This window comes from Cebus imitator, unplaced genomic scaffold (assembly GCF_001604975.1).
Source record: "Cebus imitator isolate Cc_AM_T3 unplaced genomic scaffold, Cebus_imitator-1.0 Scaffold382, whole genome shotgun sequence".
NCBI classification, from domain to species: domain Eukaryota; kingdom Metazoa; phylum Chordata; class Mammalia; order Primates; family Cebidae; genus Cebus; species Cebus imitator.
The window spans coordinates 429,960-449,769 of NW_016107697.1; the positions used below are offsets into that span (position 1 = coordinate 429,960).

Consider the following 19,810-nt stretch of genomic DNA (forward strand, 5'->3'; position numbering starts at 1 on the left):
TCTCAAAAAAAAAAAAAAAAAAAACTAAGATTTAAAGTCTCTGCTGTTCACTATGTATCAATTCTTTATACTCCAGTTATAAATAATAAATTAGGTGTAAACAGTTATAATGGTTCATATAGTGCCTGATACTTAAAGCGCATTGATAAATCAATTTAAATTGTTACATTTTGTAAATGTGCTACTTAGTAAAATGTAAAACTTGTACTTTTATTTTAAATAAAAGACTTAAATAGCTATTAGAGAATGTTATGCTGGCTGGGCACAGTGTCTCACTCCTGTAATCCCAGCGCTTTGGGAGGCTGAGGCAGGCGGATTACTTGAGGTCAGGAGTCTGAGACCAGCCTGGCCAACGTGGTGAAACCCCATCTCTACTAAAAATACAAAAAGTTAACCGGGCATGGTGGCATGTGCCTATAATTCCAACTACTTGGGAGACTGAGGCACAAGAATCACTTGAACCTGGGAGGTGGAGGTTGCAGTGCAGCCGAGATCGCACCACTGCACCCCAGCCTGGGAGACAGAGCAAGACTCCATCCCCTCACCCCCCTACAAAAAAAAAGAAAAAAAGAATGTTAGTCTATTTTCTAGTTAAATTATCTTATCTGTTTAATGCCACAGTTAATTTTTAATATTTTCTCACACTTTTACATGTAAAAGTCAACAAACAGCTCCTTGCCACTTGTGTGAAGTGGCTATTTAACCATGAAATAAACTTTTTATTGCCATTGCCCTGTGGATATGTTCTTTCTGGCAGTGCTGTCCATATTTGGTGGCTGTGCATGGAGAGCCAGGTGGTGCTGAAAAGCATCGCACAGTGAAGCGTGGATATATCTAGGTTTGACATTTGTCATCCCTTACTGCTGAAGGGAGGGGGAAAATCTGTTTTTCCATATGTTTATGCTTTATTTTGCCTGCAGTTTTGTCCAGATGGTCTTGTGAACATTGTTTACTTTAAGATGCTATCCCAGATGTTTTGAAAACTGTTGGATAAATGTGGCCCACAGATACATAAATTATTTGCATATTATGGTTTTTAAAAATGTGTGTGTCTTTGCAAGATTAAAATATAATTTCTGGGAGTATTTTCCCAAGTGAATTATGTGTCTGTATATATATGTATTTTCTAATGTTTTTTAAAACAGGCTCAATGGGAGTCATGTGTATATATATATATATTTTATAAGTATATAAAATATATATATAGTTTTTACCTATAGGTTATTTCTTTCACCCATTCTGTTTTCATGTTAATAACCTAAAAAATATTATGGCAACACTTATTAAGAATGTTAAGTCTGGTTCATGTTTTGGAAGAAACAATAACAAAAAAAAGTTAAGGAGATACTTTTGAGGAGTCATATTTGTTTAGGGCTACATATACCCAAATCTGTAAGAATCTTGACCTGTCTTTTAGTAATTCTTCCATTGTACATAAATCACTGAAGAGAATTTAGGTGGTAAAATCACAATGGACTTATAATCAGAAGATTATCATTGTGACCTTGGGCAAATCACTTAACCTGTTGGAGACTGAGTTTTGTAAATGTAAAATCAGAGTTAACAGCCTGGAAAAATTGAGTAATGCTTGGATTTAATTACTCTCTTATCTTAAATCTCTTAAAAATCACCATGAAACTAGCTATTGGCAAGAGCAATAATGAGAGTCTGGAGAGTCTGAACCCTTCTTATTCTAGGTTCTATTTACAGTCTCAGATATAAACAAGAGGCAGACTGTCTGTCTGCAAATCCAGCCAGCATCCATGTCAGGGTTCCTCTTATTTGTGTAATGCTTCTTAACTACTAACTGGCTTTTTTCATTTGCTTTTATATTCATTTTAACACTGCCTGGCCTCTTCCCTGTTTTCTATTTTTCCATGCCTTATGTTTGTACTTCAGTAACCCACTTCATTGATTGTGCTGGCCTTTGCCCCCAAGCTCTAGTATGGGGTTTATTTCTTATTTATTATAGTATCTGGAGCACAGGAGAAGAAACTTATCTTCCTAGTTCTTTTCTGCTTTAACTCAGGATTCTGGAGTTGGAAGTTAAAAACAGCTCCTTAATATCAACAAATTCCAATAACATTTAAAGAATAAGCAAACCAGGAATAAGGGGGGAAAACAGTTAATAGGGTTTATAAAAAATATTGCAGCACAGGATAAAAGTTGTTAGTATTTAAAACTGTTTTCCATGACGTAGATTTGCTTAATGAAAGAAACATCTTAGGCTGGGCGCGGTGGCTCATGCCTGTAATCCCAGCACTTCCTGCTCCTTAGAACACAGCTACCCCGACTTGGATTCATCTCCTTTAATGCTGTTTACAGAAGTGGGGCAGGTGTCTTAATTTATTTCCTCTTGAGAACTCAAGAAGCTAAACTTCTTCTAGTTCTGCTATTTAATCTTGCAGATTTTATGTGTTTTGAATTTTTATTGTGAACAACATTGCTCTACCCCTTTGGCAGGAAAAGCAATAATAAGACATTCCCCTGTTTCCATCAATCAGCCATATATTTAAAAGTTAATTAGTAATGCAAGGCAGTATGTCAGTATTAGGTGAAAAAAACATGGAATTGTAAAGAATTATAAAAATCTGAGGGCTGGCCAGGCACAGTGGCTCACACCCATAATTCCAGCACTTTGGGAGCCTGAGGTGAGCAGATCACTTGAGGTCAGGAGTTTGAGACCAGCTTGTCTAACATGGTGAACCCCATCTCGACGAAAAAAAAAAAACAAAAATTAGTCGGGTGTGGTGGTGGATGCCTGTAATCTCAGCTTCTCGGGAGGCTAAGGCACAAGAATCACTTGAACCTAGGAGGCAGAGGTTGCAGTAAGCCGAGATTGTGCCACTACATGTTAGCCTGGGCTACAAAGTGAGACACTGTTAAAAAAAAAATCTGAGGGCTGAAAGGAATTTAAAAGAGCATCTAGTTAAAACTAAAACATTTCACAACTTTGGAATTTCTTGTCAAACTTCAAACTAAAATTTTGATTCTAAGAATAATCAGCCATGTCAGTAAATGTTAGGAATTGTTCTTTGTTTTCATATTGTTACTAAACATGAACTGATAATATAATTTTCTTTCTTTCTTTCTTTTCTTTCCTTTCTTTCTTTTCTTTCTTTCTTTTCTTTCTTTCTTTCTGTTTCCTTCCTTCCTTCCTTCCTTCTTTCCTTCTTTCTTTTCTTTCTTTTCTTTTCTTTTCCTTTCCTTTCCTTTTCTTTTCTTTTTTCTTTTCTTTTTCTTTTTCTTTTTCTTTCGAGACAGAGTCTTGCTCTCACCTAGACTGGAGTGCAGTGGCATGATTTCAGGTCACTGCAACTTCTGCCTCCCAGGTTCAAGCGATTCTCATGCCTCAGCCTCCTGAGTAGCTGGGCATGCACACCACTACTCCCAGCTAAGTTTTATATTTTTAGTAGAGATGGGGTTTCACCATGTTGCCCAGTCTGGTTTCGAACTCCTGACCTCAAGTGATCCACCTGCCTCAGATTCTCAAAGCGCTAGGATTACAGGCCTGAGCCACCATGCCCAGTCTAATATAATTTTCAGATCTGCATTAATTATATAAATCTGCAAGCACAAAACATGCACTTATGTGTCTTACATTTAGATATTTTACTTTTTGTACTTCAATGTGGTTCTGTTGATTTTTTAAAACTTTGAATATGAACGTTTTCAAATTTGCAGAAATGTTGCAAGAAAAATACAAAAATTGCCACATAGGATGGTGATTTTCCTAATTCCATCATTTCTTCTGTTAGCTGGCATTCTTTTATAAGGAAGTCTCTTCCCTACTTTTTCTTTCTTTTTTTTTAATTTAAAAAATTTGTTATCAATTCAGATTCATTCTGTGAATAAAAATCTATTATACCTGCACTTATTTTAATGGTCAGATTATCCTGAATTGAACTAGTGGGAGCCTGGTCAAAATCCCTGTGTATTTTGAATTATTCCCAATCACAGTTTTTGAGCACTTCCTTATTCTCTGGCATGGCAAAATGTTATGGGTTCATTTTGCATCTTTGCTGCCCCAGGTTTAGAATCAGCCTTTTCCTCTAGAAGTCCTTATTCCTTTTCATGGGGAATGGTATTTAGAAGTTTGATCTTTTCTACTTGTTTCTCGACTGTTCTTTTACCATTTAGTTTTTTAATTCATCTGCAGTTTATTCTGTAATATAGTGTGAGGTACCGATCAGTATACTAAAGTTTAAATTAATTGCTCTAGCAATAAAGTATAAAACCAAAGACAGTTGTGTTTGTATTCTTCCCCTTCAGGAACACTGATTCAGGGAGACAATCTTATTTAAATTTTATTTTGAATAATATATATAAATTATGTTAAATGACATATATTTAACTTTACGTCTTGTGTCAGTTATTTTTTCTCTAACTTGTAGGTACATTTTCTAGAATCATGAAACTTTGTGAAGAAAAATGTGAAACAGATGAAATAAAGAAGGAAGGAAAAGGTAGAAGTTTATCATCTGTAAGAGGACTTACAAATTTAGGAAATACTTGCTTTTTTAATGCAGTCATGCAGGTAAGAGTCATCAGAAAGCTTCGTAGTATGTAAAAGATTCTTTTAATTTATATGGTCATTGGCTCACCTGTAGACTGTCAAATGACTGTGAAACATTCCTCTAGAAATTTGTTTTCTTTTTGTTTTACGCTATCTTGGGCCATCGCCATGCCTACATGTACCTTATTTTCGCACAATGCTTCTGAAAGGTTTTCTGTGTATTTTACCATGGCTCTATTAGTAATAGTGATCTTTACTAAATGTAAAATGTACTCAGCTAAATCTTAATGTTTTTTGAAATAAACATTTTTGCTATGCTAGATGAAATTTGAAACTTTGAGAGCATATTTCATAAAATCAGAGGCATAATGTAACTGAATCTGAAGACTTTAATTTTGCTTTCTTTTAGAACTTGGCACAGACTTATATTCTTACTGATTTGATGAATGAGATCAAAGAAAATAGTACAAAACTCAAGATTTTTCCTTCCTCAGACTCTCAGCTTGTGAGTAATAAGTATAACCATTTGAATAATAGATGCTTTCAGATGAGCTGTTGTTACCAAAATCTCGTTTCCGAATTCACAGATCTGTCAACTAAGACAGCAGTCAGGGCAATTAAAAAATAATTTAAAAGCATTCTGCGAAATTAATCAGATTTAAAATTTCTAAAATCATAACTTTAAGATATGTTATGGTTCCAATATGCCATGGATCAAATAATACAAAGATATTAAGGTAGCTTTAAAATAAGCATACTGAAGAAACAGAAGAGGTTTGACTTCATTGAGCAAAATGCCTAGGACCCCTATTTTTTAGTTTCTGGTAACATTTGTTTAAATTTAGCATTTTTGTTCTTTAATAGTAGATGAAATTTTAATAGTGAGCATCTAAAAGGTTTTTTGAAGCCTAGCCTGATGATAAGTTTTTAAGCTAGTGAGAAAGACAAAAAAAAAAAAAAAAAAAAGATATTTAGAAGCTGGCCTGGTACCCAAAATTAGGCCATGTTATTCAAATAATCCCACAGAATAACAACCTCTTACTAGGTTTCTCTGGGATTATGATGAAATGAGACAAAGCAAGGCCACATCATGATTTTGTCTAAACACAGACAAAAACAAGGTCATTTGCCATTTAGAAAATCTCAAACACCTTCTCTCAGCCAAAATGAGAAATGAATGCTAAGTTAGAGATTTATCCTCATTTTAGTCTCCCCTACCAACTGCCACAATATATAAGATTTATTGAGATGTCCAATAATAGAATTACCTCTGCTTTCTGAGGACATTTACTCTAGAGTAAACCTCTGCTTCCTGAAACCCACCTTCTGATTACTCAATCAGAGCCTAAATCCTGTGTAGGTTCTTTATAGCGCCCTCTTGTTAGGACACCTGTAGTTCCCCGTGCTATGTGTTCTCCCTCACTGCCACAAGTAATAAACCCACCTAGTTTAACGATAGGTGTGTTTCTGATGGACTTTGGCTGGGGGGGTATTGATACTAGTAAGGATAATTTTAGTGAGAAATTGATCAGCATGAATGTGTGTAACAGAGAGTATATATGTAGCTCATGATCTGACTTTTGAAAACAATTAAAGAGCTCTAAAAATGCTTAGCCTAATGTAGATTGTTTTCCCAGTAGGCAGCTTTGAAAGACATTACTGTTATTTATAAATAGCTTTGAAAGACAGTGGTATTATATGTGTAACAGTATGTTAATTATATATATATAATTTTTCAAAGCTGCCTCCTGTTTTATGTGTATATATATATATGTTTACTATATGTGCGTGTGTGTGTGTGTAGTGTTGAAAGGCAGCCTGTAAACATTTCTTATTAAGCCCCTTAAATATATAATGGTAGATTCCAATGTCCTATTCTAAATAAAGTATAGTGAGATCCTTAAAACTACTAAAGGAAAGTTACTGCTTAGTCATTTATAAAGACCTATTAAATGTGATTTCCTATTAAATGCAACTGGATGTTGAGTTTAAATACTTGACTTGCAAAGCTGTGTCTCAGGATTGCTATATGTCAGTTAGATACTGTAGTTGATAACTTTAGGTTTGTATCATTCTCACAGGGTAATTTTCAATCGTAGGTCTTACGTTTTTAGGGCATAAAGTTGACCTGAGCTGTGGGACTACTCTTTGAGGTTACTGCCTTTTGAATCACCAGATTATCTTTGTTTTTTGTCTATATTCCTTTTTTTTTTTTAACCTTATTGTGCTGGCTCAGACCTCCAGTAACGTGTTGAATAGACATGATGGGAACAGGCATCCTTGCCTTAATCCCAAAATAAGGGGGAAAAACATTCAGCCTTCCCCCATTATTGCATATGAAGGTAGGATTTTCATAGGTGTTCTTTATAAAGTGAGGACATTCCCTTCCACTGCTAGTTTTCTGAAAGTTTATCAGAATGTATGTTGAATTTTGTCAAGTGCTTTTCCCACGTTTATTAAGATGATCATATATTTTTTCTTCTTTATTCTGTTAATGTGGTGAATTACATCAATTGCTCCTTCACATGTTAAACCTATCCTGTATTCCTGTTAGAAATCCCAGTTAGTTATGATATGTTATTCTTATATGCTGCTGGATTTAATTTAATATTTATATGCATATCAACAATGTGTTTGGAAAACTTTTTATTTAATGAAAATATTCTTTTTATTTAAGGAAAATATTGGGGTTTTTTTGTGGTTGTTTTGTTTTTTTTTTTTTTTTTTTTTTTTTTTTTTTTTTTTTGAGCTTTTTTTTTTTTTTTTTTTTTTTTTTTTTTTTTTTTTTTCGTTTGTTTTTAAGATAGAGTCTTGCTCTTTTGCCCAGGCTGGAGTGCAATAGTGTGATCTCAGCTCACTGCAACCTCTGCCTCCCCAGTTGAAGCAATTCTCCTGCCTCAGCCACCTGAGTAGCTGGAATTAGCCCACTACCACGCCCAGCTAATTTTTTTATTTTTATTTTTTTTCTTTTTTAGTAGAGACAGGTTTCACCATGTTGGTCAGGCTGGTCTCGAACTCCTGACCTTGTGATCTGCCCTCTTCGGCTTCCCAGAGTTCTGGGATTACAGGTATGGGCCACCGCACCTGGCCTGAAACTATTCTTAAAGATGTATGTCATGAGTGTATAGCTTGATGAATTTTCACGGCTAACACACTTGTGTAACTGACACCTTGCTCAAGTAACATTACCAGCATCTGGAAGGCCCCATCAGTTTCCCCTCCATTCATTACTTCCCTAACCCACATGAATAACCACTAACCTGGTTTCTAACAGGATAGTTTGCCTGTTTTAATACTTCATATAAATGGAATCTTACTATATGCATTCTTATGCATTTTGCTTTTCAAAAAATCAACATTATATGTGAAATTCATCCTTGTGATTTCAGCAAACTTTTATTTTCAAAGTTTAAGTGTATTTATTTTTATTTTATTTATTTATTTTTTGAGATGGGGTCTCACTCTGTTGTCCAGACTGGAGTACAGTGGCACAATCTCAGCTCACTGCAACCTCTGCCTCCTATGTTCAAACAATTCTCCTGCCTCAGCCTCCTGAGTATATGGGACGACAGATGTGTGCCACCACACCCAGCTAATTTTTTTTTTTTTTTTTTTTTTTTTTTTTTTGTAGAGACGGAGTTTTGCCGTGTTGGCCAGGCTGGTCTCGAACTCCTGACCTCAAGTGATCCCCCTCCCTCGGCCTCCCAAAGTGCTGGGATTACAGGCATGAGCTGCTATACCTGGCCCTAATGTGCTTTTTAAAACTGAGGTTATTTCCTCATTTCATTCTGAAGGTTTTTTATTCTAAAAAATGCTTTCATTGGGAATAGGGGAAGTACAACTTGGTACTTGAACTTTAAAATCGCCTTAGATTTTACTTTTGACTTTGAGGTAACTTTTAGTTAACTTGGCAGAAAACACTTAAAAAAAGACTTTATTTTTTAGAGCACTTTTAGGTTTACAGCAGAAGAGAAAACACTTTTTTTTTTTTTTTTTTTTTTTTTTTTTTGAGACAGAGTCTCATTCTGTCACTCAGGCTGAAGTGCAGAGGCGCCATCATGGCTCATTACAGTCTGGGCTTAAGGGATCTTCCCACTTCAGCCTCCTGAGTAGCTGGAACCACAGGCACATGCCACTTACACCTGGCCAATTTTTTAGTTTTCATTTTTTTGCAGAGATGGGGTCTCCCTGTATTGCCCCAGCTGGCCTTGCACTCCTGGACTCAAGTGATCCTTCCACCTTGGCCTTTCAAATTGTTGAGATTACAGGTGTGAGTCATGGCACTCAGCCCAGAAAAGCACTTTTGATATTCAAAAGCTATGGAAGCCGGAGCACCATGGCTCATTCCTATAATCCTCTAGCATTTTGGGAGGCTGGGGTGGGAGGATCACTTGAAACCAGGAGTTTAAGACCAGCCTGGGCAACAAAATGAGACCCCCCCACCACCCCAATCTCTACAAAAATTTTTAAAATTAGCTGGGTGTAGTGGCATGCATCTGTAGTCCCAGCTGCCCAGGAGGTGAAGGCAGGAGGATTGCTTGGGTCCAGAAGTTTGAAGTTACAGTGAGCTGATCACACCACTGCACTCCAGTCTGGGTGACAGAATGAGACTTTGTCTCAAAAAAAAAAAGGTCTGTCTTGAGTTCTCTGTAATTTTGACCAGGTGTGGTGGCTCATGCCTGTGGTCCTAGCTACTTGGGAGGCCAAGGCAGGAGGATTGGTTGAGCCTTGGGAGTTCAAGACCAGCCTGGGCAACAAAGTGAAACTCTGTCTCTTAAAAAAAAAAAAAAATAGTGTTGAAAATTATAGCCTGTCCTTTCTGTGATTATGGTGGATTTTTAAGTATAGTTAGTATGAAATACATATGTAAGAGGTGTTTCATCAATATAGAAATAAGAAAACATATTCAATAGTTGTCTCGGAAGATAACATTCTTTTAATGTCCCAAGTTTATATTTGGGATCTGCTTTCTATTCCTTGTCGTTTAGGAGAAAGGATTATTGGTGGGGATAATATTTTAGAAACCAGATTTAGAGGGGGGAAAAAAGTTCTAGAATTAAGTGGGTTAATCCTTCCCCCAATGTTAGCTGCTTTTGTCAAGCTTTATGTCTCTCCCCTTTAAAAGAGGGAGATGTTATGCTAATTTTGTCACATAATTCCTCATTCCTTATTTTACTAGTAAAATATTTGGGGAAAAGAAAGGTGTGGAGGTTTGCTAATAAGTATAATTTACTAGCAAATAATGTATGATTATTTGTGGAGTTGTACAAATATTAAGTAGATTAGTGATTTTACTTATAGGATAGTTCATTAAAGGACAGTGACAAGCAATTAAAGATTGGTGATATCATTCAAGCTAATAGTTTTATTAAGCAAAGGGCAGACGGTATGAAAATACCTGTGTTTTTCAAGGCAGGTTTTTTGTTTTCCATTTTTATGTCTTTATTTCATTTCTGAAATAATAAAGTTTCTTAATACAGTTGAGGCAATATAGTTGCTGTTATTTAAGCAAAGTGTAACTCATAGATTTTTAATATGTTATTGACATAGAGTTGATCATGTTTTTAAAGGACCCATTAGTGGTGGAACTTTCAAGGCCTGGACCACTGACCTCAGCCTTGTTCCTGTTTCTTCACAGCATGAAGGAGACTGAAAAAGGACCACTTTCTCCTAAAGTTCTTTTTAATCAGCTTTGTCAGAAGTGGGTGCATCTACATTTTTAATATAACTAATTATGAATTACAAAATACTAATGTATTAATCACTTAACATGAATAGTTTCATTCTTACTGTAACTTTGGTATTATTGCCTAGACTATCAAGAAAGAACTAACATTTATTAGTTACAGCTCTATGCTTTATGAAAATTATATCTCAGTCCTCTCAAGAAGTGGATTATCCTCATATGTAAGGAAATGGAGACAGAAATTAAATGGCTCACCTAGTCTGAGTGAAAAGCTGAGAATCAAATAGAGGTCTGTCCTGACTTGAATGCCTATGTTGTAATACCATAAAGTAACAAAATCAGAGTTGCAAAATCTAGAAAGTACTGTAAGATATCGTGTAATCTAGCTTTCTTTTTTTTTTTTTTTTTTTTTTTTTTTTTTTTTTTTTTTTTTTTTTTTTTTTTTTTTTTTTTTTTTTTTTTTTTTTTTTTTTTTTTTTTTTTTTTTTTTTGTGACGGAGTTTCACTCATGTTACCCAGGCTGGAGTGCAATGGTGCGATCTCGGCTCACCGCAACCTCTGCCTCCTAGGTTCAGGCAATTCTCCTGCCTCAGCCTCCTGAGTAGCTGGGATTACAGGCACATACCACCATGCCCAGCTAATTTTTTTTTGTATTTTTAGTAGAGACAGGGCTTCACCGTGTTGACCAGGATGGTCTCGATCTCTTGACCTCGTGATCCACCCGCCTCGGCCTCCCAAAGTGCTGGGATTACAGGCTTGAGCCACCGCGTCCGGCTAGCTTTCTTATTTTTAAAGATGAGCTCTGAGGCAAATACAGTTTAAGTGAATTTCTCAAGGTGTTATAGTATGTTTAAAAACCAAGTCCTTATGTGCCTGGAAATAAACACATAAAGGATCTGATTTGACTTTAATGTATTCATTTATATAAAAAAACAGAGAGCTTGCTTTTTATAAGGCTATAACCCAGGGGTACACAATATATATTGCATTAAAAATGCACCCTGTCCTCATGAAACTCACAAGCTAGTCCAGTCCATAATTACTGAAATATGTAGAAGGAAAATTCTTTAAATATGAGCTTGCATTTTTGTATATCTATAGACTTTAAAATCTCATTTTAATTAAAACTAGTAATGTATGCCATGATATTTTAAATATAGTCCAAAATAGAGGATTTAGTGTATGTTTCATTTGGTAGGCAAATGATGTTTCTTCAAAGCTCGCAGACCAAAAACCTGCAAAAGTCTCAAAGGCATGAGTGTCTCACAGAGTTAAAACATTTTTAGCCCAGCCATAATAAAGAATGAAATCATGCTCTTTGCAGCAACATGGATGCAGCTGGAGACCGTTATCCTAAGTGAATTAATGCAGGAACAGAAAACTAGATACCACATGTTCTTACTTATAAGTGGAAGCTAAACATTGGGTACTCGTGGACATAAATATGGCAACAATAGAGACTGGGGACTACTAGAGGTGCGAGTCATTGAGGGAGGAAGGGTTGCAAAACTGTTGGGTACTGTGCTTAGTACCTGGGCCACAGGATCATTCATACCTCAGTATCACACAGTATACCCAGGTAACAAACTTGCACATGTAACCCCTAATCTAAAATAAAAGTTGAAATTTAAAAAAAATGTATTATGGTATTATATGCTGTAGAAATTTGTTTGACTTTGCCAGAAAAAAATGGTTTTTTATAACTTTCTTCCTGGTTATAAAGGTTTATAAACATTTTTATTTTTATTTATTTATTTATTTGTTGAGAGAGTCTCTCTCTGTTGCCTGACTGGGGTTCAGTGGTGCGATCTTGGCTTACTGCAACCTTAACCTTCCAGGTTCAAGGGATTCTCCTGCCTCAGCCTTCTGAGTAGCTGGGAATACAGGCACATACCACCATGCCCAGCTAATTTTTTTTTGTATTTTTAGTAGAGACAGGGCTTCACCATGTTGGCCAGGATGGTCTTAATCTCCTGACCTCATTATCCACTTGCCTTGGCCTCCCAAAGTGCTGAGATTACGGGCGTGAGCCACCACGCCTGGCCAACATTTTAAAAATTATTAAAATAATGGGCACTCATAGATAAAAATTCAAACTCCTCTCTATATTTACTCCTCAGAAGTAACTATTATCTGATTCTTTCCAAAAGTAATTATGCATACACAGACATATGCAAATTGTTTGCAACTTGCTTGATTTACTTAATGTATTTTATACATCTTTCCATGTTAGTACATGTGTATATAACTTTGTTTTGTGTGTATACGCTACTCGCAGAAATACATCTGTAGGATAGATTCCTGCAAGTAGAATAACGAGATCAAACTTTATTTGAAGAGTTTTATTTTTATTTTTATTTTTCAGGGTTTCACTCTGTGCCCTGGCTGGAGTGCAATGGCCCGATCATAGCTCACTGCAGCCTCTAACTCTGGGGCTGGATCATTCCTCCTGCTCAACCTCCCAAGTAGCTGGGATTACAGGCATGAGCATCCATGCTTGGCCAAAAAGTTTTAAATTGCATCATTTTTAATAGCATTTACTTTTAAAATAGGTATACATTAGACAAATAATTTTCAAAAAATCAGATAAAGATTTAAGCTGTATGTGTTTGGGTTTATTTCTGAACTATATTCTGTTTCATTGATCTATATGTCTTGTTTTTACCCTGAAGCCTACACTGTCTTGATTACTGTAGCTTCATAGTAAGTCTTGTAACTGAGTAGTGTGAGTTCTCAAATTTTGGTCAGTCTTTTCAAACTATACTAGGTAATTTGCTTTTTTTTTTTTTTTTTCTTTTTTTTGAGATGGAGTTTTACTCTGTTGCCAGGCTGAAGTGCAATGGTGCAATCTCAGCTCACTGCACCTCTGCCTCCTGGGTTCAAGTGATTCTCCTGCCTCAGCCTTGTGAATAGCTGGGATTACAGGCATGCACCACCACTCATGGCTAATTTTGTATTTTTATTAGAGACGGGGTTTCTCCATGTTGGTCAGGCTGGTCTCAGACTCCTGACCTCAGGTGATCCGCCTGCCTAGGCCTCCCAAAGTGTTAGGATTGTAGGTGTGACCCACCGCGCCTGGCTGGTTTGTTTTTTTTTTTTTTTTTTGCTTTTTTATGTGAATTATAGAACCAGATTGCCAGCTGGGATTGTTTTGAATGTGTAGATCAATTTGGGGAGAATCAACATCTTAACAATATTGAATCTTTTAATGTGTGATATCTTATCAATTTTCTAGGTCTTTGATTTTTCTCATCAAGGTTGTATAGTTTTCAGCATACAAATCCTGCACATATTTTGTTAGATTTATCTTAAGAATTTCTTGTTTTATGCTATTTATTATAAATGATACTCTTTTTAAAAAATGTAATTTCCAATTGTTCGTTGTTAATATAGAGAAATACAGTTGTTTTTTGTATATTGACCTTGTTTCTTGCTAGCTACCCTACTCAACTTGCTTTGCTAGTTCTATTAGCTTTATGTAGATTCGTTGATATTTCCTCTGTTGACAATAATGTCATTGGCAAATGAAGATTATTTTATTTCTTTCCAATCTGTATCTTTTTCTTATATTACTGGCAAGGACAACCAATACATATTGCAATAGGACTCTTCTTGGAAAAAAGAAAATGAACAAGGATTGCCAGTACAATGTTAGAATGATGAAACGGGCATCTTGCCTTATTCCTGATAATAAAAGGAGAGCATTCAGTCTTTCACACATAAGTGTGATAATAACTGTAGATTTTTCATAGATGCCTTTTATCAGGTTGAGGAGATTCCCAATTATTCTTAGTTTTTCTTTTTTTCTGAGAGTTCTTATCAGGAAATGGATTTTTTTTCCATATACTTTTTCATATCTATTAAAATAATCGTGGATTTTTTTTTTGTCTGTTAGAATACTGAATTGTATTGATGGATATTCTGAATAGCTTTACTGAGGTATATTTGACATAAAATAAATTGTACATATTTAAAGTGTACTACTAGGGCCAGACATGGTGGCTCACATCTGTAATCCCAACAGTTTGGGAGGCCAAGGTGGGAGAATTGTCTGAGGCCAGGAGTTTGAGACTAGTCAGAGTAATATAGGGAGACTCTATCTCTATGAAAAAAAAAATTAGCCAGAGGTGTGATGGCACACACCTGTATTCTCAGCTACTCTAGAGGCTGAGGTAGCAGGATCACTTGAGCCAAGGAGTTTCAAGTGTACAGTGAACTGTTAGTGTCACTGCACTCCTGTTACGCCTGTCTCTCTGAAAAATCAAGTGTACTATTGGATAAGTTTTGACATATCTATACATTTTGTGTGTATATATATTTTTATATATGTATATACATTCATTCAATATAATGAGTGTATCCATCACCTCCCAGAGTTTCCTTGGGCCCCTTTGTAATCCCTCTCTGTAGAACCTCTCCTCCAAACTCCATTCCTGCGTGGTATACCTCTTACCTGTATTTTTTGTCACAATAGATTAGTTTGCATTTTGTGGAATTCGGTAGAAATGGAATCATACAGTGTGTACTCTTTTTTATGTGACTTCTTTCACTTGGCATAATTTGTGGTTTATCCATACCATGTGTATGTGCTGATTTTTTTAAAGTTTACCCAATCTCTTGAAGTTTCTATTCCAGTGGTGATTATCAGATACTTTGACCACTTGTGATGAGCCTTATTTGGGAGCAAGGTCTTCAATTTTGTGGTTATTGTTTGTTTTATTTGGTTTTCTGCTTTTGTGTTAGTTCTCTTAGGATGACAGCTTTTAGCTGCTTCCATGTTGCTTGCTGCAAAGGACATGATTTCATTTTTTTATGGCTGTGTAGTATTCCATGATGTATGTGAACCACATTTTCTTTATCCATTCCACCATTTATGGGGACCTAGGTTGATTCCATGTCTTTGCTATTGTGAGTAGTGCTGTGATGAACATAAAAGTTGATTAAATTTCTTTTTCTTGACAGTCTCCTAATTTATGCTCATACATATGGTTTTTTTCTTACACCTTGAGGTTTTTAAAAGTTCTCTTCTCTTACGGTAATACTTTTACTAAAGTACATTTCCTGGGAGTATTTAGTGTTCTCCTTAGTTTGAATAGGCTGAATATTTTCATATGTTTGGTGATTTTTCTTTTTTTATCCCTTACTAAGTTTGACAGTGTCTCTTGATATGGGTAGCTCAGATAGTTTCCATCATAGTCTATAAATCATCCTGTGATTTTTTTTTTTTTTGCCCATTCCTAGGTAAACACGAAAAAAACAAATCTGAGTTTATTAAATTTTAGTTTTTGCATTGGTTGAGGTGCAGCTATAGGCAGAGACATGGTGAAAGCAGTTTCTTTTTGTTCAGAAATGATTTTGTTCCTGTGTTGTCTGCTTTGAAAGCCATAAACTGCTCCTTCCTCCTACCTACCCCTTGTCTAGTGAAGATCTCTGAAGGGTTCTCCTGTTCCCTCTCCTAGTCTTCTGCTACTTCACTGGCCTTCCTTGGAATGTACAAGTATAGGGTCCTGCAGTTTCTGCCTCTCCTGATGCCAGCTATGGAGGTCCAAAAAGAATTAGAATATGTGTCCATCTCGGTTTCTATCCTCATCTCTAATCTAGGAGGTGGATTCTGTTCACCACATGCAGGATGGGACCCCATCAGGGTAGTAAAGTATTGTCAACATGTTGCTATGTGCTGCTACTTAGCAAGAGTGGCTGGAGTGGTGTTTCCTTTTACAGGCTAGATTGACTACCAGTTAATGTTTTAGCAGTCAGGGACTCACTTTCTTTGTATTATTAGGATGAGTGTTTATACTGAGATAATGAAGAATAACGCTTAAAGTACTGCACTTGGCTGGTCGTGATGGCTCACGCCTGTAATTCCAGCACTTTGGGAGGCCAAGGTGGGTGGATCATTTGAGGTCAGGAGTTCGAGATCAGCCTGCCAACATGGTGAAACCCTGTCTCTACTAAAAATACAAAAATTAGCTTGGCTTGGTGGCGGGTGCCTGTAGTCCCAGCTACTTGGGAGGCTGAGGCGGGAGAATCACTTGAACTCAAGAGTTGGAGGTTGCAGTGATCTGAGATTGTGCCACTGCACTCCAGCTTGGGCAACAGAGCGGGACTCTGTCTCATAAAAATAAAAATAATAAATTAAGTACTGTACTCAGTCAGCAGACCTATAGGTATGTTAGTGGCACTTAGCTTATTTTTCAGTTTTCTCAAGCATAAAATAGAACTTATATTAATTATAAATGCCTGAACAGTGCTGTTTTGTATATCACATAAGATATGTTGTAAATACTATAGTTGTAAATTTGTCTTCTATAATATGTTCTCATTTTGTATTTTGACAGAATTATTTCTTCATCTTATGTCAGAACACTTTCTAGATTTAAAACTTGTCTGCACTTGAGGCAAAATGTTCATTTTAGCATTGGAGTTTACTGTAGTTTATTTTTTAAAGTTACAGAAATCAACCAAATATTTACTATGTCAGTGTCTCCATGAATAGTACCTGATTTTTTTTTTTTTTTTTTTTTTTTTTTTTTGAGACGAAGTCTCATTCTGTTGGCACCCAGGCTGGAGTACAGTGGCGCTATCTCGGCTCACTGCAACCTCTGCCTACCAGGTTCAAGTGATTCTCCTGCCTCAGCCTCCTGAGTAGCTGGGATTACAGGTGCCCACCACCACACCTGGCTAATTTTTGTGGAGACGGGGCTTCACCTTTTTAGCCAGAATGGTTTCAATCCCCTGACCTGGTGATCCGCCCGCCTTGGCCTCCCAAAGTGCTGAGGTTAGAGTCGTGAGCCACCGTGCCCAACCTAATCTTTTTATTAAATTAAATACAGAGGAAATTTAATTGTCAAGTCCTTAAAAAATATATTCACAGGCAGATCAATTTATAGTCCTTTATTTTAATATAAACACTCTATTTCTTTTCTTTTCATTAAGGTAGGAAGATAATATATCACAGTGGCTTGGGTTTGAATACTGTTTTTGTGTGCATGTGTTCTTTTTGCTAGCTGTGTGACCTTGCAAACTATTTAAACAATACCTCTGAGCCCTCATGTGTAAGTTGGAGAAAACAGTACATCCCAACAAAGTTGTTGGAGGATTATGCCTTAACATGTGAAAAACTACTAATACTGTGCTTCACATGTAGTAGTTGCTTAATAAATGATAGCCATATTGTTCTCAGTGCACACTTAAAATCACACCCTAATTGAAACAGTAATCACATTTCATCTATTTATTGAAAAAGTAGTAAACTGCTTCTTTAACTCTATGCTATTTTGTGTGTGTGCATGTGTGTTTTGGTAGAGAGGAGGTTTCACCTTGTTGCCTAGGCTGGTCTCAAACTCCTGAGCTCAAGTGATCTGCCCCTCAGCCTCCCAAAGTGCTGGGATTACAGGCGTGGGCTACGCACTTGACTAATAACTCTGCTATTTCAAGTGCATTTAGAGAAGAGTGTTGATGAACCATGGAATGATTATTCTTTTTTTTCTTTCCTCTTTTGTTTTTAAACCACAGGGCACCTCGATTTAAAGATTTCCAGCAACAGGACAGTCAGGAGCTTCTTCATTATCTTCTGGATGCAGTGAGGACAGAAGAAACAAAGGTAAGGTTTCTTTCTGTATATCATATATTGTTTTCAAGAAGAGGATACAAAACTAAAGAAGTATTGGGAGGCCAAGGCGGGGTGGATCATCTGAGGTCAGGAGTTCGAGACTAGCCTGGCCAACATGGTGAAACCCTGTCTCTATTAAAATACAAAAATTAGCCAGGCATGGTGGTGCATGCCTGTAGTCCCAGGTACTTGGGAGACTAAGACAGAAAAATTGCTTGAATCTAGAAGGTGGAGGTTGCAGTGAGCTGAGATGGCGCTATTGCACCACGTTAGCCTGGGGGACAGAGTGAGACTGTCTCAAAAACTAAGGAAGTAATTTCTACTACAACTTAAAAGTACAGTTTATAAATAATTTTTAAAATAAATGTTCTAGATATTTTTTCTTCTGTAAGATATTTGCCTTTATCCTTTTACAGCCATAGTTAATGCCCTTTGGCTATAAATAAAATAATTTAAACTGTCTTAAATAAAAATGAATTGTGGCCAGACGTGGTGGCTCATGCCTGTAATCCCAACACTTTGGGAGGCCAAGGCAGGTGGATCATCTGAGGTCAGGAGTTCAAGACCAGCCTGGGCAACATCATGAAACCCTGTCTCTACCAAAAATAACAAAAGTTAGCCAGGCATGGTAGCGCATGTGCCAGTAATCCTAGCTACTTGGGAGGCTGAGGCAGGAGAATCGCCTGAACCTGGGAGGTGGAGGTTGTAGTGAGCCAAGATTGTGCCACTGCACTCCAGCCTGGATGATAGAGTGAAACTCTGTCTAAAAAAGAAATCTTAAGGCGCAGGGAGATATTACTGGGGAATGTAAGAAACAGGAAAGTTGTCAGGAATCCAGAAAGCATTCTTCTTATTTTCCTAGTTTCTCTGACTCTGTAGATTTTCTTCATTTATCTCCACGCAGACCAAGCAGTATTTGCATGTCATAGTTCCAGGTATGTAAAAACTATACTGGCTGTTCATGATTCTTGATTTTTAAATTCCCAGTAGAGAGAAACTTCATTATTCCATGTTGGATTAGACTCTACTCACGGATCAGTTGTTTGTAGCTAGGAGAGAGGAGTCCCAGCCTCTTGGATGAGAGTACATTTCTCAGAAAAGGAATAGCCCATGGACTGGATAGATTCCCTGAACAGTGTTGATTGTAGGCCTGTCTCCTAATTGATTAGCTATTTATTGACTTTAATGTTAAATTAGTTAAATTCAACTTCTTTTGGGGGGGCTTCCCTATGCACATAGGATTCAGTTTATCAGAGAAAATGCAAGATATTAAGGTCAGATACACAGCACACACTCTCCGTTTTCCTCCTTCTTGCTCATAGAAGACATTGCTGATTGTTCCTAACAGTCCAGATGAGTCTGGGTTCAGCCTCGCAATGCTTTTGTGAGCACAGCACTGTGGGCAGCCCATCAGTCATAATTGGAATAATAGGTGAAAACCTGTTTTGCATTCAAGGCAAATATACTTCTTAATCTATATGATAATATGTAATAAAAGCAGCCAAGTGTTTAGTGAAGTGCATATATGCTTGTGACAAGTAGTGCTAGACAAGATGGACCTTCCTTTTTTAAAAAAAAATTCTGCTGGGTGTGGTGGCTCATTCCTGTAATCTCGGCACTCTGGGAGGCTGAGGTGGGCAGATCCCTTGAGCTCAGGAATTTGAGACTAGCCTGGCCAACGTGGTGAAACCATGTGTCTACTAAAAACAAAAATTAGGCGTGGTACACGCTTGTAATCCCAGCTTCTCGGCGGAGGCATGAGAATCGCTTGAACCTGAGAGGCAGAGGTTACAGTGAACTGTAATCGCACCACTGTACTCCAGCCTAGGCAACAGAGCAAGAGCCTACCTCAGAAAACAACAACAACAAAAATCCTGTGTTTCAATTGTTGTGTGACATTGTCTCTATTCCTAATGACCAGTTTTCAGCAAAGAGAAAATTAGAGTTCTAATATATTCTTTAAAGTTTCCTTTAAAAATAAGGATTAAGTTAATTA

General features: G+C 36.7%; 1 protein-coding gene across 1 annotated transcript in view; it reads left to right on the forward strand.

The window, feature by feature from the left end:
* The window catches only part of LOC108288695 (ubiquitin carboxyl-terminal hydrolase 45), a 47,411-nt gene that overhangs the window by 23,015 nt on the left and 4,586 nt on the right, over positions 1-19,810 (forward strand). The window contains exons 6-10 of the mRNA XM_037731099.1: positions 4,395-4,537; positions 4,926-5,021; positions 10,087-10,217; positions 17,718-17,894; positions 18,694-18,749. Of these exons, the coding sequence (XP_037587027.1) occupies positions 4,395-4,537; positions 4,926-5,021; positions 10,087-10,217; positions 17,718-17,894; positions 18,694-18,749 (603 nt within the window). The remainder of the gene's footprint in view (positions 1-4,394; positions 4,538-4,925; positions 5,022-10,086; positions 10,218-17,717; positions 17,895-18,693; positions 18,750-19,810) is intronic.